Source organism: Larimichthys crocea, chromosome XVI, assembly GCF_000972845.2.
Source record: "Larimichthys crocea isolate SSNF chromosome XVI, L_crocea_2.0, whole genome shotgun sequence".
Taxonomy (NCBI): Eukaryota; Metazoa; Chordata; class Actinopteri; family Sciaenidae; genus Larimichthys; species Larimichthys crocea.
The window spans coordinates 2,947,805-2,969,335 of record NC_040026.1 but is presented as its reverse complement, the minus strand read 5'-3'; the positions used below and the strand labels follow the sequence as shown (position 1 = coordinate 2,969,335).

Genomic DNA, 21,531 nt, shown 5'->3' with positions numbered 1-21,531 from the left:
CAGAGATCACCTGTCAGTATAAAGGAAATAGGAGTGGGTGGGTGGTGCTTTGATTTTCTTTTTTTTTCTGTTGATGAAGTTTTACTGTGGGTGGAACTCTTTTCTTTTCTCTGCTCAGCTAAGAAATCCTTCACTGTTCGTGCTATCAAACTCTCTATTGTTCTTTTGTGTTCAGTTTTTTTGGGAACAAATCTCGTTTTTTTTGTTGCCAGAGCTGTTTAGTGTAACCTCCCCTCCATATGTGTCAGTCGAGATGTTTTAAGAAGTCACTGTGCCAGGAAAGAAACAGTTCCAGCACGTAAATCACCTGGACAACTCTGAACTTTTCACATTTGTCTGTGTACAGATTATACAAACAAATTATAACATGTTCATTTATAAGCTTTAAAAGTACTGGTAGATGGATTTTTTTTACTTTAGTGACAGCAAGGCTAGCTGTTTCCTCCTGCTTATATTTTCTATGCTAAGCTAAGACAGTTTGTTAAAACTCGAGTGAGGGGTTATCAGTCTTCTGACCTAACTCCAAAAAAAGGTGAACTCTCTTTTTTTTAGCAAATATTGTGCTTTTGTGGTTCATATTCCCATCAAATCTGCGGTCAATCACACCATCAACAAATGTGAACAGGGAATGTGAAGCCACTCAGCATTTTCAGAAAGTTGCTTTGCCTCCATGGTTTCCTGTGAATATGGCTACTGCTCGGTTTAAAGTTGAGCATGCCTCGTAACCAAGGCAACCACAGAAGCCACCACAAAATAAATATAATGTATTAAAGTAAATTTATGGTTATCTGAGTTCACGGCTCCCCTTAACTTACTGTTACTGCAGATTCGATCAGCTTTAGCTAGCTACTTAATGCTAATCATTTTCCAGCCAAGACGTTTGCATCCACACCAGCTGTTTTTAGCTATATCTCTGTATAATGCATCAGGTTGCACAAATTGAAATCCATGTTTATTATATGTGGTCAAATACACTCAGTTGAGAAGTTGTGGACATAAAGAAGCAGCTCTGTGGCTTTTGTAATGTTAGCATCAGGATGTAGCTAATAGCATCGTCTACAGTTCCTTCTGTCCGTCAGTTGCTGCCATTATTGGGTGGCAGACAAACTGGCGACCCCTGACTGTTTGAAAAAAAGCTCATGGTATGAACTTGGGATCATTAGCATGAGCACAACCCGAGCTAACCTGTTACCGCTCTCCAACACCAGGCCCGGGTGTATCTGGTTCCAGAAGAGGTTCTGAGAGGAGAGGTTGCAGAGAGCCTCCTGAAGGTTCAGACGAGCCTGGAGGTCCTGGAGCTCTTCAGGAGCACTTACGAGGACCGTAAGGCCAACCTGAACCAGTACCAGAGGAACGGGAGTGTGGTGAGGCCTTGGGACTTTTCACCACTGTTGGTCTTCTCTGGACTCGAACTCTTTATTAACAGAGTCAAGACCATTAAGGTGAGTATGGAAACAGTATTTGTTATTCAAAAGGTGCAGAATGATTGAGAAGTTTGATCTCTCGATCTCATCCCAATAACTCAGATATTGAGAGATCAAACATAAACTTTCCCAGTGTTAAAAAAAACAAAAAACTTTCTTTGCAGTGTCCCTGCAGTTTAGCTTGATTGCCCTCTATTTTCAATTTCTTTTTCTCTGTAGGACATCCTGTTGACAGCTGTGGACCTGTTGAAGCTCGAGAAATTGGAGATTGGAGGCGTCCAAGGCCGAGCCCTCAGCCAGCAGGTCCAGCTGCTCCACCAAGAGTTTGCGGACACGTACAAACTTTTCACAGAGAAGCCCTATGACTGCATGGACCTCGACAACAAGGTACGGGGTGTTAGGATCACAGGGTACATGAAGGTTTGGTTTGCCTCCCTGCTGGGAGAAAACGGGCTGTAATTTTATAGAGCGTCAACTTTGAAGGTTGGTTCATTTTCACAAGGCTTGTATGAAATACTCGACAGGATACAAGCCGAGTGTCATTTCTACTCCTGAATACTTCTCAGTACATGCAATTCTTTCCCCCCATCAAGCTGGCAAACACCACCACAGCCTGGTCACCCCAGCGTTTGTGAAACAAATTGTTTTTCTGCCCAGATAGATCCTTTTTTTTCAGTACCATCTAGTTGCTTAACCAAGATGTTCCTGAGTTATAGCAAGAAAAGCAATTTACTTTGCTTGTAAGACCCAGTCAGTGCTCCCCGCCGGACGGCTTTGAGTCAGTGAGATGTGAAAAGGAATATGCTGTGCTGGCTAGGCGTTAGCCTGCTGCTGTGTGGTGTTATGGCTGTCGTCTAGCTGAGCTATCTGCCCCGCAGGAGTACGAAGAAGATGTGAGGGAGTTCAAACTTAAGGTGGATGACACAGACCGACGACTAGGAGCCGTCTTCTGTCAGGCCTTTGAGGACGCCTCCGGACTGGAAAACGCCTTCAAGGTCTGAGAACCTAATCTTCTCCCCGTTTCTCACACACACACACACACACACACACACATTCACAGATGTTTATTTAAAGCCCTGTCTCTTGTCTGCAGGTTCTGGATATGTTCGGTAGCTTGCTGGAGCACCCCTTAGTGGCCGCAGATGCTCTGGACAGATACCCTCAGCTTGTCTCCATGTTCGACAAAGAGCTGGACTGCTGTAAACTCCTTTACAGCAAACACATCCAGGCTGCAGAGGAGCTGGGTGAGACAACAACCACTGCATCTTACTCAATACTTGTTCAATTTAATCACCTCACAGAGAGACGCAGGAGTGAGCAAAGTCTATGTATGGATCCCACTAGAGTGTGATGGGGAGGTCACGGTGGAGAGTTTGGTTTGGGCATAAATCCTTTACATTGTTAAGGTTGGGTATGAAGATGAGAATAGAGGTGAGCAGGGTTAATTTAGTGTTCAGTGTGGTTAAACCAAATACATTTTCCAGCTTGCCTCTAGCACTGGCTTGCTATGCAAATACCTTTGGTCTTGCTTGTCCAGGTTTCATCCAGGTCTCTGAGATTTCAGCCTGAAGGTGTTTGCTCCAGACACTGAGAATTACATTAGACATATCTTTGCAGAAACAGTGTCCCCGTTACTGTGAAGAATCCACAAACACACAGTCAGTCAGCTGCTGGAGGCTGCGTTCAAAATCCATCCCTGCTTAAAATACAGTGCAGCATATTCACTTTATTTCGAGTTTTATTTGAGTGAAACTTACACTCATTGCCATCAGAAATTCTCTCAATAGAACACACAAACTTTGCTCCCACAATGCAATGCCCTGCATTCTATACAGAACACTAAATGATCAGAGTTGCTGCATATCTGAAATATATATTCACTGTAACCAGTGTAGAATTAAAGAGTGATTTAGGACTCAGACACAAACAAACTATTGTTTAATTCACCTCCAGAAATCTCAGAGACATAAGTCAAAACTGTGTTGAATAAAATCCAAACCATCTTCATGATTAAATAGCACTAGAGGTAAACTCTTTTAGGTTTGAGTGAGAGGGGACGCAGAGGTTTAACTGGCTACATGTAGCAGTCGCATTAATGCTTGCATACAAAGTTACTTAAACACACTTAAATGCTCTTATACAGACATATGTTACATCACAACCATTGCGCTCCTCCAATGAATGATGCCTGGTTCTGCCACCTGTACACTCATGGCAATCTAAACGTCTCATCTGTTGTTCCCCGTTGGTGGAACGTCCTACCAGTTCCTACCATATCAGGGGCGTCCCTCTCTACCTTCAAAAACCTTCTGAAGATCCAGCTCTTCAGAGAGGATCTCTCCAACACTACCAACAACTGGACATGATAAATCTATGTCCCCTCTACACCTGTCACAGTACTCATTGCTGCACTAACATGTCCTCATCACACTGTACCATGATTGTTTTACTTTTTTGAGAGTCACTTTGGATAAAAGCATCAGTTAAATTACTAAATGTAAATGTTAGGCCCCTGGCATGAAGCACAGGGTCTGTGGTTCTGGTTTGGAACCTTTGTCCTCCCTCATCTCTCTCCTCACTGTCTGTACTGTGACTTTACTCTTTAATAAAGACACAGACTGTCCTGAAAATACTTTAAAGAGAAGTTTGAGTGAGACTGTGACTTTCATCTCCACAGTCAGATCTATTAGAATGCCTCAAGGACACTTTGAAAGGGCACATTGGTTGTTGTAGAGATTAAACTTGGGACGGCCTTCATTTCATCAAATGTCTTAATTAAAAAGAGAGAGATCAAGAGATCCTTGAAATGGAGCAGACTTGAAGTCATTGAAAACCCTTAAAGCTCATACACAGCCACATTCCAGCCACACAGTGACACCGTGTGTTTTCACTTACATTGCCTCATTAGACACATTGTCGGGACTGTGGCTGCGGGCGAATAGTCCAAAAAATGACATCATATGTCCTTTCCTAAACACTTTTCCTTGACTTCTTTCGTCATGAGGTCAAGGAAAGATGTGAAGAGAATTCATAAGGACTTAAAAAAGAGACCGCAGTGCTCAGAGAATCTGACTGCTCTTATCCAACGGCGGATGTTGGCATGGTGTGTGTTGAAACTACAAAATCAGAAGATGGACTACAAACAGCACGTTAGATACTTCTTCCATGTGTTCTTACTGTGAAGAAGAATGGTTGCTCAGCTCACTCAGATATTAGTGTGTATGGCTAGGGCTGCAGCTATCAAATATTTTTGTAATCGAGTATTCTGTCGAATATTCTATCGATTAATCGAGTAATCGTATAAAATTATTATTCTTATTACTTTCGCTTTGCTGTGTTTGCAGGCTCCAGGCCGCACTCATATACACAACTGTAGAGTAACATCAGGCTTCAGCACGCTATACTACCAGTCTGCATCACACCATTTTTTCAGTCAGTCAATTTTATAATTCCTTGAATTATTAATTGAATGGCAGAATGGTGCTGCAAAGAATTGTGGGACGGCATTATTTAATTTCCTTTCATAACAGATGGTCCAGGTGTCCTGTGCTAGAGGAGGTCAAGACCTTCCAAAGCAAAAAGACTAGCCTTAGCTTATTATCATAGGTCGTAGCTCCATGAGCGCCCACCGTCAAAGCTTTCATTTGTAATTGCCTACACAGCGTCCATAATTCTGGATACAGAAAAAAGAGGCCAAATCACAGAGAATGATTTTTGACTTTAGAACTGAGATGAAATAGCATACGTGTACAGGATTTGGATCTCAGGCAGCCTCCACAGTTATTACTAGTGACTAGATTTCCCAGTTTAAGATGACTGAAAACTGTATAGTCTCTGCTCTGGTGCAGTCACAGTCTGTGAATTATGTATAAAATACTAACATGTGCACTTCATAGCTCGATCTCCTGCTGACTCTGTGCCCATTATGTGTGGAAGTAATGATTGCTTGCCTCGTCAGGTTGGACTCCAGTCAATAAGAACATGCCAGCAGTAGCTGGAGGCCTGAGATGGGCCCAGGAGCTACAGCAGCGTATCCAAGCCCCCTTCTCCAAATTCAGACACCTGTCCTACCCGTGAGTCTTCTCTCCAACACAGCAGATTCAAAAATAAAAAAAGGAGAATTCCGGTGTGGTCGTGCATCTCCACTGGTCTCAGTGAGAATTAATCGCTCTGTGAGCTCTTTTAAAGGCCTCATAAAAGCGACGCTTTGGAATATTGGCTACTGGAAAGATATTGGATATAACCTTTGCATGGGTTGTAAAATTTCATCTTCTCTGCAGGTGCCTGGAGTCTGCAGAAGGATCCAGGGTCATCCAAAAGTATGAGGAGATGATGCAACTGCTGGACAGGTGTGTGCGTGGATCTTACCGCAGTGTATTACCCAATATGTCATCATGCTTTGATGTGTTGCTGAATAAAAGAAGAGGGAGGAGGATTACACAGAATAGACAGTGACAGAACAGGACGCCACATTATTGGATTTATAAATGTAAAAGGCAGCAACAGGAATCAGATCTTAGCTCTGTGTGTGTCTGACATGAAGTTTTTCGGTAATTTCACACAGACGCTGCCGCTCAAGATGAACATTTATGTTTTTGCTAGTTGAGTGTATAACGTTTATAAAGCAGCCCCCGCGGAATAGCGTGTAGACATGCAGCTCGGGGCGTGATTTATGTTCTCATTACTGCAGCGCTGCTCTGGAGATTATTTCACAGGACTCCCATAATCCCATATGCTCTGACGCTGCTCACTGATGCCAAGTGAGAAATGGCCTTTTAGACCACATCCAACATCAAAACCTGCAAGATAAAGGATCCCATTGGGTGGATGAAGGGGGGTGGTGGTGTTAGTGTTTGTATGGATTCAAACTGAGTTGTGCGAGTCAAAGAGAGAAAGAGACACCGAGGGATTTTCTGTTTCTATAGAGGAAACGCCCTCACACAGAGAGGAGGACGATCCCACACAGTCAATGTGTTTCACCGCTTTTCACAGCTGGATTGATTTTAGGGGTAAGGTAAGGTAACACCATCACCACAGGTGTTTCCATTTACTGTGCCTGAGAGACAGGCTCAGCTCTGATCTTCATGTCAGTAAAATGTGATGCATTGCATCATGGGATTGTTAGCAGACAGTACTGTAACCACTGGTGCTGGGAAATGAAGCCAATGCACAAGTGCCAAAAACGAATTCTTCGAGCGTCCACTAGAGGCTGGCTCCAGAAGTGAGTCAGTCTCCATAAGTCCCCATGTTAAAACTTCACAGCAGAAATAAACATGTTTACAGCCTGGTCCAAAAAACTGTTTTGATCTCTATAGCTAATTTCCCTGTTGATGACAACTGTACTCATGTAGAATTAAGAGCATGGCCGTTTTGATTGACAGATAGGTGCTGTTACCCAGGTATCATTCAGCCCGCCTTAAGTCCACCCATGATCCACGTCTTTGCTGAGAGACTTTGCTGAGACAAGTCCAGTAAAAACTGGTGCAGTCTGTTTAGCCTTTAGTCCCTGACAGTGTGTGCATTGCTACCACATTGTCTTTTAAGAATCAGTCCTTCTTTTAAACAAGAATTGATCAAAGTTCATCACTAACATAAAGATAACAGAGATCAAACAGTTTCTGCTTAAATATGACACAAGTTAACATACATTCAAAGAGATTATGATGAACATTTTCACTTTTTTATTTCATTACCAAACGATTGATCTATTGATTGAGTCAAGAGTATCAATAGTTAGCAAAATGATCAATAATGACACTCACACTCCAATATAGTCAGTAGGGTAATATTAAAGTGTGTGTGAGTGTGTGTGTGTGTGTGTGTGTGTGTGTGACTGTAACAAACCACCATTTTGTCCTCAGCTCTACCATAAATAGCACACTGTGTTCATTTAAAGATGCTTGTTAATTGTTTGTTCAACCAGAGTCCCATCATTGATCAGTAACGTGAAGATACAGACTGTCCGAGGTTTGTTTGGGTTTTTATGTGGTTACATTTTACCAAAGTTTTACCAACATTTTTGGTGAAAGTAAAACAGTTTAAATGTAGTTTTTGGAACATTTGTGCTACTCACCAAACCACCAGGTGTTCCAGGGACAAAGGGAGGTGTGCCCATCCACTTCCTGTATTTCAGACCTGGGTGACATCATAAGTGATGTCACTAGGTTAGCCCAAGTTTGTGGGGGGAGGTGAATGAGCTTAGCAGTCATTTATGTCGATGTGTGGTCTGTTTATGTTGGCTTGTGTGTAGGTTTAGTAGTGCAACAAGTTCATTTCTACCAAGCTAACCTTTATTTGTTGTTTTATTTTCTACATATTTGTGTTCCATGTGTAGCATGGTGCCACTTTATCTGGGCAATGTTTCTCTGTCGACGGCCTCGTACTACAGCGCTCTAGTCAGGCCTCCCCGCAGTGCAGATCAGTCTTTTGTGAATGAGTTTCACAACTCAGTGTGCGCCGACAAAACACACACACTCTTAAAGCTTCACACGCTTCATATCAATCCCTCCTCTCTCCCACCCCTCACTCAGAGTAATGGAATGATGAACAACAGCAGTTCTTTGCCCTCAATTTACTCCCATCAGAAATTAGAGCCCTTGTTATACTGTAATAATCATTGCCGCTGCCTCCGATGAGCGCCACCATTATTATACATATTCCAGTCAGGAGCAGGACGGGCATGCTCGCTCATTACCCCCACAGACAAAATGCAGCGTGATTTATGGCCATGACCAAGGCGTTTGATTGCCTCTGCGTCTGCTGTGCCACTATCAGGAAATGAAGCTCACAGCAGAAATCCAATAAGGAGCACACAGTGCGCACTGAAGTTCTCATCATAATCGTGGCTATTTACAGATTGATATAGCTGTACAGAGCCCTGACATATTCTCTGTTCCCAGCCAGATGAATCAGCGTTTATTCTCATATTACCCCCCCCACGCCTACAGCTAACCCTCCTTCAGCGCCGTCTCTCCCTCTGCCCTTATTGTCTGCTTTATGTGGACAGGCGAATCACGTCTCTCATTCTGTTTACAACCTCAGTGGATTGGGAAAATGGCTCAATCATATGCCTTTTAGCTGCTTGTTTTTGTTACTTATGTTAATTTACATAATACGAGCCGCTTCCACGCCTGTGGCCCTGTGAAATAAAAGCCCCGGCCCTTTTTAATGGGAATATGAAGCACTGTTACACCCTGGCGGGAAAAGTACAAATTGTTTTTTGGCTGTGATAATAACTTTTTGTTTTGATTGTGATCATAGATTGTGTTCTTTGTTTTTTGTTTTTTTTTGGTATTCCAGATACTCCACCAGCCTTTATGAGGCATGGACAGAGACCGTGGGCGAGAGTTCTCAGTACAACCTCAGCCTGCCATTAATCAGCAGAGACCCGGACACCAGGCTGATCTCGGTCAACTTCAACCCACAGGTTTTTACACGCTGGAAAAAGTGATGCAAGACAGGCTGTTGGATGTGTCGCTGCTTGTAATCCTTTTGCTTTCAGTGTTCTGTGGACACGATCTGAGTGATTTATTAGTTTGGTGATACATTAAATATCTTCCACAAAGTGTCATATGCCTGCCCACAGCTGCATGAGAGAGTCTAAATAAATAAAGCTGTATTTTCTCTGCAACATTCATCTTTTTAATTAGCTGGGTCAGTTTTTCAGTTCTTCATTTAAAGTTAGTTATGTCTGGTCACACTGCCCTAAAGAATTATTCATCTACATCAGTGGTCCCCAACCTTTTTCTAACTGCGGACGCTTGACAATTTTACTGCGGACCGGGGGGGGGGTGCTGAGAACATGCGCGGAGAACATGCAGTAGGCGTTGTAGCTTGTTGCCCGTGAAATCCGATGAGTCAATTAAAAATTATCAACCCAAAAATAATTAACAACTACCTCGCACAATTAATTATCTTTTGTAATTTACATTTATACTTAATATTTTCTTCTTCTCCTACCAACTGTGGATGAAGTAGTAAGTCCCCCTTTATTATAGTCCCAGTCTAAGTCGAGCGGTCTTTTATTTTGAAACGTTTTTTTATTTCGAAATGACCGTATTCTCCTCACTTGCGGGGGACTTAGATAATAAATAAAACAGAAATAACTAATTAATTCTTGTGCGGCCCGGTACTGATTGATCCACGGACTGGTACCGGTCGCGGCCCGGGGGTTGGGGACCACTGATCTACATGCCATTAATCTGCGTTTAAAGATGCAGTCTTCCAGTGCTTCTGATTCCCCCTCTTCCACCTCTTCCTAGCTGGCGTCTGTGCTCAGAGAAGTGAAGTACTTGGAGGCCAGACAGACCGAGGCCATCCCTGAAACGGCGGTGCAGATCTACACCACCAGGGGGCAGCTGTGGCAGTATGTGGCCAGCCTGGAGCTCACTGTGGGCGGGTATAACAAGGTGAGCTTCCATCTGGCATCTAAACTGGACTGCTATGACCTCCAAGGAGAAGGTCATATGATAGGTGTAGTCAGGCTAACACTAATGCTAGCATCCTAATGTTAGCTCTGATTACAGTGTTGTTTTATTGATCTTCTGCGTTTCAAGTGCTCACGCTCAGGTACTTTGTCTTCTGACTTCCTGTCTGCACCAGGATGGACGGAGACATCTGATATGCCAGAGATAATTCACTTTACAAAATGTATTCATGTAAATGCAGTCCAATGTGTCAGATTTAGCGGACTCCATTTAAATAATATGTCAGAAACACAATATAATATTCATAAAAATTATGTTTTTATTACCTTACAATACAACACAGGCCCTCTTTCGCCATGTTTCTACAGTTGTTCTTCAGCCGGTTGCAGTCTGCTGCCTCACTGCTAGCTGCTACACACTGGACCTTTAAACCAAGAAATATTGTATGTGTGAGTGCATACGTGAATATTTCTATATCAATCACAAAATAATTAGTGAATCCTCATGTGTGCGTTGACTCGTCTTATTCCAAACACAAGCAGCAACAGAGGAAAACAGTCAGTGTCAGTTTAGCTATGTTAGCATCAGAGCTCAAAGGTGAGTTAGATTTTGAATATCCGGATAATTTTATTCCTTCAGTCTTTAGCGCCACAGATCAACATTTGCATTTATATGCCAGACAAAGTGTGACGGCTGACTAACCACACTACCCTAACCTGTAGCTCCACCCTTAGGACATCAGTGGTAAACATCTGAGATTAATAAAGTTTCTATTTTTTCATCCATCCATCCATTGGTTTTGTTTTCCGGTGTTCAAAGACCAGCACAGCCTCGTGGGGCTGCTGTAATTTCTCTCGTGCTGTCTGATTGTGTTTAGAAATGTCACAATCACGGCTCGGATCAGTTACGTTCTGTTTAGCTGACCTGCAGTGATTGCTGTGCATGCAGAGAGCTAACAGACGTATTCAAATTTATTATCAAATTATGCAAATAAGGACATGCATTGTGTGTGTGTGTGTACTTATTTAATGAAATTTAGTGCATAAAATACGCTTCTCTGTGCCGCAGACATTATCAAACACTTAATTCTATTGTTTGTCTTAATGGGAAGTGGACATGGGGGCAAAATGGCAATTTTAATAACTTAGCATGAAACAGTGGAGGAGCAGTCGCTGATGTAATTAACAGGACAGCTCCCACAAAGCTCAACCACACGTATCGCAGCCGCCTCAATGAGATGATTACATATTAAAAATACAGCATTTCATTGCTTCAGGTAGCTAAAAGTTCAAGTCCAATTAAGTCATGGCAAACACGGACCCATCCAGAAACAGCGGCTTTAATGAGGATGACACCCTGTCTTGGCGCTCTGGGCCTCTGCGTGGCCTTTCAGCAGCCACACAGAAGTCGAATTAAAATGATATTTCTGAATGCGTTTAATCGGAGCTGGAAATCACATCTCTCTCTCTCTCTCTCTCTTCCTCTCTGCTTCTCTCCCGCTCTCTCTCACTGTGGCTGCAGGTGATGTACTCGCTGCTCGACGTGGAGCAGCCTCTGATTCAGGGCCAGCTCAGGGACATTGATGCTCAGCTCAGAAAGGCGGAGGAGAGCCTGAACTGGAACAGCCAAGGTCAGGACGCAAACTGATCACTAGCAGACACAGCTCTTCACTGATGACACATTTAAATGTCTCCTCTCCTCCTGTTAAAGGGCCTGTTAACCCGAGCGTGTAAGAGTCTTTCATAAAATGCCAAACTCTTCCTTTAAGTGGTAATCTACACTGCAGCTTATTATCAGAGAAATACTCCTCCACCATTCCTCCTCCCTAGTCTCTGCCTCCATCCTTGTCAGTTCTCGGGCACAGACGGCCGCTTTGAGATGTGACATGAACGGAGACGCTTTGCATTTTGAAAAACATATGAAATAAGAGCAGCAGAGGTGTTCAATCATTGATAAGCTTTGCCTGACAGTCCGCTGGCAGGCGTGTTGCTAGTTTTTCTCCGACTCCAGGATTCCCAGAAGAACGTGGCAGAAATGAGACGAGTGTTTACGGTACGAGCCAGTGCATCGGACTGTCTGTGGGGATAAACTCACAGTCCCTCTGCAGAACACACAGTAGTCGCGCGCTTATCTGCCTTACGCTGTGTTTATGTGTGTGTGTTGCATTCCAGATGCTTATGGGAAGCTTGTGAGGATTTTTGTCTGCTGTAGATTGATTTAGTGAAAGTTGCATAGATTGACCACTTTCCCTATAGACTCACTGTATACTGCCTGAATCTGACGAGTGCTGACAGCTCTGACAACAGTTCAGTGAAAAATTCATTTGCAGTGAGTTTCCCACATGTACAGAAACATAGCATTCATTCCATGTCAGAGCTCATAACATGTTCACATGCACTGTATATTATGCTTATATCCATGTGCTCCATTAATCAAAGACTAATCTACGTCAATTGTTAGTTAGCTAGTTAGCTAATGTTTTTATTATTTTATTATTAAGAAATCTTAATAATCTCATTAAGGTGTTGGGCCACCAGGTACATTTGATGATTGATAATGACGGAGAGTGATGTCTAAATACAAAGCCTCCATCCACGTCTCTGTACATTTGCTTCGTAGTTATTAAATTATTTAGTTATTTGCCCTTTGACTGTTTTTATGATCTGAAGTTTGCGTGGGGTGTTTTATTTTGAAAATCTACTGGATTCTCTTTGACGTTCCTATCAGTGGCGTATCCAGGACATTTTAACCGGGGTGGCCAGGATGGGACACAAAGCTAGTGTGGGGTGGCCATGGCATAGTGGAGTTTAATGCCATGTACACAGCCGACCACAGTTCAAATCCCAGTCCTTTTCTGCATGTCACATACCCTCTGTATCCCATCATTTCCTCTCTCATAAGTGTTAAACAAAGGTGTATTTTCTGGTAAAAAAAATATTTTAAATTCCATTTCCGATTCTCACAGTCCTCAAGTATATCTGGTTATTTAGTAAAATGTATTCAGGATAGGGTACACATTTTCTAAGAGCCATTTTCTTGTAGTGGATTAAAGTACTCATCTCTTCACAAATTAGATTAGAAAAATCTCAACTGCTCTTAACTCATCCTATAGAATAGAACTATCAGCCATCAGCTCATCATCTGTGTCACCTGTATTGTTACCTGTTTGCTTTACTAATTGAAACGACATCTTGTGGCTATATTAAAACACAGCAATCGAGGAAACAGAATAAACCAAAACTTTTTTGATTTGTTCTTTGCCAGATGTGTTTTTAATTAATCACAAGATGGCATTTAAATTAGTAAAGTAAACATGATGGTGACTGAATAATGGCATTCTATAGGATGCCTTGTGATCTTTGAAAATGTGCAAAAAGTGGTTTTCAGCCCAGACAGTATTCATGTTCCTGATGAAGATATACACTGAAACATTGGCTTTGATTCAGCATAAATGTATTTATTTAAATCAATGCTTAAAAACAATATAATATTAAAACAATGCTTTTTCATAAAGTAACTAAAAATGTGCATAAACAATTGTAACATAAACCAAATAAATATAAACAAATAAAATAAATAAATATTAACTCCAAACAAAGTACATACTATAAAGCAATGTTATGTAAAACAAAACTCTACTTAGCTGCTACTTAGGGCTAGATAAAGTTTTCCTACACTTTAAGAGGGAACTACGATATAAATAAACATTACATTACCATACCTCCGATGGATTTCACCGGTTTATCCAGTAGTTGAAGCTCCTTTCACGGACCTGTTCAGCAGCTGCAGCAGTAACGTTGTGCGTCTCATCGGTTACCTGACACTTGACCTGTCTGGCCATTGGCCAAACGTACGCTGAACAGAGATCAGCTGTCACAGCCTCAGTATGACCATTACTGTGATACTTCAAAATGTAAATCCGGCTCTAAATCAGTTGATCGGCTGTCATCATTGATTGACAGCATTTCTCTTGTTTCTCGTGTTGACGAACTTGACCAACTACCTATCAGATCTTGGGTGGCCCCAAAATCGCCACTGGTTCCTATGTCCGACTTCCAGCCATCTTGAGCTGCCCTGTGCAGATTGATGTGGGCTGCTTGTTACTTTTGGGTCGCTTCTGAACCAGCTTCCAGTGGTTTAAACATTGACTGGAAGGGCCACGAACGGAACGCATCACATCCGTACCTAGTAAAATTTGGCCGCAACTTGTCAGTCCAAAATTTCCTGCGGGTGTTCAGTTTGGTTGGTTGAATTTGGTATTATACACTATTTTCAACTTTATCAAACCCGAGCAGCAACCTCTGTGGCTGTGAAGTGAAGCCAACGCGGAAGTGCCAAAAACTGCAGTTCCTAAAACGTCCACTTGAGACTGGCTACAGAAGTGAGTCAGTCTCCATAAGTCCCCGTGTTAAAACTTTACACCAGAAATAAACATGTTTACAGCCTGGTACAAAAAACTGTTTTGGTCTCTATAGCTAATTTCCCCGTTCATGACAACTGTACCGAGGGTGAATTTATATACAACTCACCCATTTTTTGATTAGTCAGGAAGTGGCAGAGGCAGAACTGCCAAGATGGTGATGGCCAGAGGCACCACACTCTGAGCTTTACAACAATGTTTTATACTGTGATCAAACCATTCAGTGAACCCTCGTGACCTGTAAATGAGAAACCCCTCTCATCAGGATACACATGTTTTATCACAAGATGAAGGCGATCTGCAGTGGACCTTCCCTTCAAGGAGACAAGTGGACCCAAACCATGTCTGAAAAAAGCCCCCCATAATACAACAGAGCCACTGGATCCCTTCACTGTAGGTGTCCAGCATTCAGGCCTGTATTGTTCTCTCTCTCTCTCTGCCACACATGTACTCGTCCCCATGTGAAGAATATGCTCAAGGATGACTCATCTGACCAGGGTCCGTTTCATTCCACATCTCTGCAGACCAGTGCTAATGGTTTTCACATCACTGAACTCTTCTCTTCTTTGTAATGAGAGCTTCATGCACTGCATGGAACTGCTGATGGACTGTCAACAAGCAGAGTGTCATGTCGTGCACTGACCCTTCAGTCACCTGAAGAATAGTTGCTCTTCTGTGTTTCCTCACGTATCACACTAATGCACGAGCATCACACTCGACCACAGCATCCGACCCTTTGTACTGAAGTCTTTCCCATAGATCTAAACGCAGACGTCACTTCAGTCATTGTTCCTGTTGGAACATGAGCCAGTTGAGCAGTCTTTGTGACTGAAGCCAGCTGTGCCCCAGCAATAAACCCTCTCTCTCACTCAGATCTTTTCCTTTTGCCACCTTGAGACAAAATCAAGTTCATCTTGGCCTGCTCAGCATTTTTACATCTCCCACAGACCAGAACATTGATGTTGGCTGCTGAATTGTAGCATGCGGTGCACCTGTGTGGAAGCATTTGCATGTTTTATGTTTCTCCACTCATTTATTCAGGCTTTTCCTTTAATGTGTCACCCATCTGCACAATCCTTTATCTTTTATACAGTACCCAAAATGTGGTTGCATAGCTGAGTACAGGAAGTGAGAAAGTTGACCTGAGCTTCCGCTGCCTAACAAGCATGCTCAGCTGTTGGCTTGTTAGCTATTTTGTCCACACATTAGCACAGGCCCGCTGCTTTGTGTCAGGTAAGCAGTGAAATAACTGTCTGTTGACAGGTATTATTATCAGACGGTACGTGGGTCCTCTTTAGCACCAAACAAGAAGCAGGAAACCAGCCATAGAGTTTATCTTTATGGGTTATATTGATGCTGAATGAACAAGTACACTGTCACCATACAGCAGCCTTTATCTTGTGCTTTAAGAGTGATGTGTTTACGGACACGTGTCATATTCTGTAGCGTTTTGTCAATGCTACAGAAACACTAGGTGATAAGGTTGTGTGACATGGACTGCTGTTAGTTATTGGTTTGATTAATGGTTGTGTATTGATTCCTGAGTGGCTGATCAGGTTTATTATCAGCTTATCGTATTCAGTATCTCACAGCAGTGTGCATTAAATTATGTGGTGGATCATGTGGTGAAGACAGATGAAAATGTGTGATACATACACATCAAATATGTTGTACTCCGTATCAGCACTCATGGAACGACTCTTATCGAGTCAGATTACTTGGTCTGAACTAACTGTTGTATAATGTTTAAATAACCTCCTAGCATACCTCACCCTGCATTGGGCACCTGATGCTGGGAAATTAAGGATAATAGACCAACCAACAGTGGCCATTGACCATATACTGTCCTATAGTAACTCTTTAAAAGGAACATTCTGCAGTTCAGGGATGAACTTGCCAGTTCTCTCTGGTGGAGACGTTCTGTCACCGTGCCAGTGTTTCTAAATCAGCATACCTTTGGCATTTCTTCTTACTTATCACCTGACATATTTGGCAACACTGTTTTATATTTGGGTACGCTAACATCAGCTGATATATTGACCTGCCTGATTTATTGGTCTGGCTCTAGTAAGAAAGGCCGGAGCCAGTCAACTGCATCAAGAGCCAATCTGAGTATTTTTGGCCACTGTAGTGATGTGATTCAAGGGATGTTGTACTTTCTATGAAGACCACATCTATAGTGCATTATGAGGTCATTCAGAGTGAGTTATAATACATGCATAATGCTTTATAACTGCACAAGAGAACAAGATACCTTTTGATGCACTTTGATGCACATTAAAAGTAAATATAAAACATTACAGACATGACTTATGACTTACTGTATGTGAACTATGAGATCAAGTGCCCTTGACTTGTTATAAATTAAGTGTTGACTGATTACGGTTGCAAAAGGTTGGAAAGTAAAGCTTGGGGATTTTGGAAATATTCCAAATCTGAATTATTTTGTTGAACAATATTACGTAGACTCAAATGTGTGGCATCTATAGTCATGAGCTCTAGGCTCTAAAGTGTGGTCCAAGGTTGTAGCAATCACCTGTGCAGGTAGGGGGCGTGGCCTCAATAGCCCTGCAGCTAGCAGCTAGCATGTGATTGAGTAATAGCAGATGTGAAGTGACTTGCATGAAATCTGGTTGTTTTAGTCAAGATTATGCTAAAATATATTTTCCCCAAATATATTTAGGTTCCCTGATAAAGGCCATCCTTCAATTTTGTAAATTCCCAATTTATTCTAGTTTATTCCCATAAATTCCCATAAATTCTGGTTAATACCAATGGAAAGTTTTCAACTTTGAAAATTCCCAGAATTTTGCAACCCTATGACTGATGGAGCTTATGATACAAACAGTAAACTAAGAAGGTGAACATGATAAATATTACCTGCTACACATGTTAGTATGCTGACATTAGCATTTTGCTCAAAGCACCACAGAGCCAATAGCGTGGCGGCGCACTCTTAGTGCTGTTGATTAATAGGTGGAGCCACAGAATAATGAAGCTGGTGGCAGCGGTCTCAATTAATGATACGAGCTCCAGTGAGCGATGTGAGCAGAGCCACCTTCAAAAACAGTCACTCTGCATCTGTTTTAGGAACGCATGAATGAAACCTCAGCAGTGTTTCCTTTGTTTCAAAATGTCTGAATACTGTTCAAGTCTGCCTGCCACATCACATCCACAACGACATCCTGCATACATGGATATCATACAACATGCTATAAAACTACAGAAAAGGCATGTGAATGGTCAGAGAGAGTCAGAAAAAGAAGTTCTTGTCTGGCCGATGTATTTTTCTCACACACTCATTTCTACATTTATTTTCTATGCTTTCCACCTCTCCAACACTAAACTCCATCATCCATCCCCCTCTAGATATTTGGCAGTGTATCCAGGAGGTGCGAAACTCTGTCTGCGACCTAGAGTGCCGACTCCAGAGGACCAAGGACAACGTGGACGAGATTCAGAGCTGCATGAGGTCCTGGGCCAGCCCAATGTTTGACAGGAAGGAGGGCAAAAAGGACACACTGCTCAGTCTGGAGGACAGAGCTGAGAGGGTGGACAGGTTTTACAGTCTGATCAAGTCCTCTGGAGAAAAGATCCACTTCCTGCTTAAGGTGATTAAAAAACTATGTCCTTATTGTTGTTGACTTTAAATTTCTCACAAATTGTGTACATTCTGTTCTTCTATTCTTATTATGAATTTAGCAGCTGCTAACAGTAATGTTCAGCTATGGTAGAGATAATTCAGCATGCGTGTTACACTTTGTCCTGTCTTAGAGCAATCTGGAGCTGTTCAAAGGTGAGCAGACCTCTGAGGAGTGGAAGGCCTATGTGGAGTACATCGATGACATGATCATTGATGGATTCTTCAACAGCATCGAGTGCTCACTCAAGTTCTTCCTGGATAATACTGGTAGGGTGGTTGATGAACAGACGATACACAGACAAATCACTCCCACTTACTGTTAGTAGTACTATAGCGATAGTGCTGCTACTACCATTACTACAGAGGTGTTACTATTCTTACTACAGTCCAGGTACGAGTGTAGTTTTACGACAGCACTGTTACTACCATAGTGTTATTGCCATACTAAGTTTGCACATCTCTCTGTGATAAACGATTGGTTACGCATCAAGATACACAGGTTACGATACGATTAAAAAACAATATACTTTTATTACAGACTGATTCGATACGAAACGATAGTAACGATACGATTTGATTTGAATCTACGGTTAATGTTTCTTGTAGATATTTTATAAAATAAAAAAGCTAATTCTATAAAAGTGACTATCATACAGTACAGTACAATATTTTCTTTTCAAATATGTAAAAGACCACATATCCCCAAGCATTGTTTCTTTATGGCACTGGCAAAAAAATAAAAAATAAAAAAAGAACAACAACAAAATCACGTCAAAATTACGTGTATTTATTTTTAGACATGGACCCAAAAAAATCTGGCTGAATCATTTGTTGGAGAGAATCTGGTGGATTTTCAAAATAAAATACCCCGTGCAAACTGCTGGTCGTAAAAACAGACAAAAGTGAAACTAATTAACTACGTAGCATATTTACACATGTAGAAGCATGTTTAGAAGAACATACACTGGGAAAATGGTCAAGCCGCCTACCGACTCCAAGTCTCGCGATACCTGATCCATGACTCTACAACCGATTCATCTAGGAATTCTTGGCTAATTCGCATCGATTGAGGAGGCTGCTACCGACGCATCCCTCACTTGTTAAACCGAATATCCGGTCGCTTCGGTTTATCATTCACAACCCTATGCCATACTGTTACTACTTAGCTGTTACTACCTATGGTCACTACAATAGTGTTTCTACCATGGTGTTACTTATGGTTACTACCGTACAGTGTTATACCGTACACTGTTTTACTATCACTACTACATTGTTACTACTGTATGGTTCCTACCATGGTTTTAATACCATAGTGGTAGTATGGTGATTTCACTACCGTGATCTTACTACCATGGTATTGCTACCGTACTGTTAATAACTTACGATTACTACCGTATAGTCACTACTGTGACTGTTTTACAATTACTACTACATTGTTAATACCATGGTGTTAATACCATAGTGGTAATAAGGTAGTTTCATTAACATGCTGTTACTACCTTGGCTTTACTACCGTGGTGTTACTACAATCCTAATACAACCATACTGTTATTGCCATTGTCTCATAGCCAGAATGGTGCTGCCAATCCTGAATGTAATATCCAAAAATTCCACCCTGCTACCCTGATCGTACAGAAAAGCAAAAACACCATCCCCCAGCCAGCTCTGACTTGGACAGCTTCTTACCAACACATCCTGAGGGGTTTTGATGTCAATTGGGTGTCCGCCTATATTGGCTGTGGACATGAAATAGATCTGGACTTGCTTGCTGGCAGAGGTTTTGTCAACCAGTTTAGATATACTGGGATGTGGTTCAAGATGTGGTGGACTGCTGCCAGGCTGCTACTGTGTCCAGTTCTTCTACGCCTTCTTATTCTACATGTTCTTTTACTTCTCCTTCCTCCTTTTCCTCTTCCCTGCGTGGTTTCAGACAGTCTTTTATGATTATGGAGGGTTTTGTAGTGAGTGAACTGACCTGGAAATATTTCAGCACAGCAATCCTCCAGAGGTTAAGGAATGAAGCTTCAGTCTTTCCTTCTTACAGTATTCACTTTAGCCTGAACAGCACAGGGCCATCTTTTATGAAAGAAGGATTTTGGTTTAAAACATTTTCAAATGAGAAAGACCTGGACCTGGAAAATCTCTTTATTCATTACAGTATTTTTGGACCTTCAGGAACTTTGACTCTTTTTTTCATTTTTTACTTGCACAATTCTATCAACACAATCCCTGAAATAAATGATAACCAACAGAAGTCAACTGAAGTGATAATATCACTTCACGAAACAACCTCAACTCAAGCTCTATGTATTCCCTTGTTTCATTGGATTCATTATTATTCTCTGTCAGTGTGCTAGCATGCTCACACTGACAACATCCCAATGTTTAGCAGGTGTAATGTTTACCATGTTCCCCATCTTATTATCTTAGCGTGTTTTAGCAAACTTACCTAAATACAGTGCTCAAATAAAAACTAAAGGATCACCAGAGCTATTACGATTCGTCCTCTGGGAGCCATGAATGTCAGTATCATGATAGTTCATACAATGGGTGATGAGATATTTCAGTGTGGACTGAGCAACAATCGATGGGAAATGTTTCTAACCAAAGTTAGATTTTTACATCAAGGTCAAATTCACTTGACTTCTTTTAACCACATAGTCGTCTGTCTTTTTCTCATTATGGATTCTCCTTTGAATGTTTTCTTGACCTCATGACAGGTTTTATTACTGTCAAGTATAAACAGTTATGAATGAAAAAGGATGTGGTATTTTGAGTATTAGAATTCACCTCTCACTCTATTTCCTACTTTCTATTCCACTTGTTTTTCTTCCTGTCATTTGTTTGTCTTCTTCCATAAACCACAACAGTAGTATGTTTCCAGTTTGTAACACACTGAAAATGAAGTCTTCAGATTAATCTTCGTCACAATTTCAGCTAACTCCAGTTCTTTCCTTTGGGTTCAGACCAAAGAGCGTCCATAGCCCCTCTGTTTGAGGCTCAGCTGGATCTGAGGGTTCCTGATATGGTGTTCACTCCACCTCTGGAGTATGGATCTGGAGACAGTTTCTTTGAGCTGGTGGAGGGCCTTATCAATGACGTGTTCAGAATCTCATCACTGGTGCCACGCCTGGCCCAGCACAGCCCCTTCCCGCACTACCAGGTACTGACAGCTTGATGCAGCCCCGTCTATAAATTCTTTTTCATTTGTGATATCTTGAAATGCAGATCATTTCCAAACTATCAAAACTTTCCCTCAGGCTGACATGGAGGACATGGCTGATCTGGCAGACATGCGCCATCTCCTCATGGAACGTGTGCAGGGTGTCATGGCAACGTGCTGCGAGTTTCGCAACTCTCTGGAGCGCTACAGCTACCTTTATGTGGATGACAGGAAGGAGTTCATGCGTCAGTTCCTTCTGTATGGTCACGTTCTCAGCAGTCAGGAGACGGAGAACGACACTGATGACAATATCTCAGAGAGCCCACCAACTCTGGATAACTTCAGAGAGCAGGTGGACAGGTCTGTACTGGTCAAGAGTAGAGTGACCAGTGGGTCGTTTGTTTTCTGAGGTCAGGTTCAGAAAAGTTTGGGTTTGGTTCAGCTTCTAATTGTGT

At 42.0% G+C, this 21,531-nt stretch overlaps 1 protein-coding gene across 3 annotated transcripts in view; it reads left to right on the top strand.

Annotated features, from left to right (window-relative positions):
- The window catches only part of dnah9 (dynein, axonemal, heavy chain 9), a 155,278-nt gene that overhangs the window by 5,329 nt on the left and 128,418 nt on the right, over window positions 1-21,531 (top strand). For all 3 annotated transcript variants that reach the window (XM_027289342.1, XM_027289343.1, XM_027289344.1), the window contains exons 6-18: window positions 1,209-1,442; window positions 1,644-1,811; window positions 2,303-2,419; window positions 2,518-2,668; window positions 5,383-5,497; window positions 5,705-5,773; window positions 8,724-8,850; window positions 9,686-9,832; window positions 11,372-11,480; window positions 17,640-17,881; window positions 18,045-18,180; window positions 20,880-21,076; window positions 21,174-21,436. In XM_027289342.1, the coding sequence (XP_027145143.1) occupies window positions 1,209-1,442; window positions 1,644-1,811; window positions 2,303-2,419; window positions 2,518-2,668; window positions 5,383-5,497; window positions 5,705-5,773; window positions 8,724-8,850; window positions 9,686-9,832; window positions 11,372-11,480; window positions 17,640-17,881; window positions 18,045-18,180; window positions 20,880-21,076; window positions 21,174-21,436 (2,075 nt within the window). The remainder of the gene's footprint in view (window positions 1-1,208; window positions 1,443-1,643; window positions 1,812-2,302; window positions 2,420-2,517; window positions 2,669-5,382; window positions 5,498-5,704; window positions 5,774-8,723; window positions 8,851-9,685; window positions 9,833-11,371; window positions 11,481-17,639; window positions 17,882-18,044; window positions 18,181-20,879; window positions 21,077-21,173; window positions 21,437-21,531) is intronic.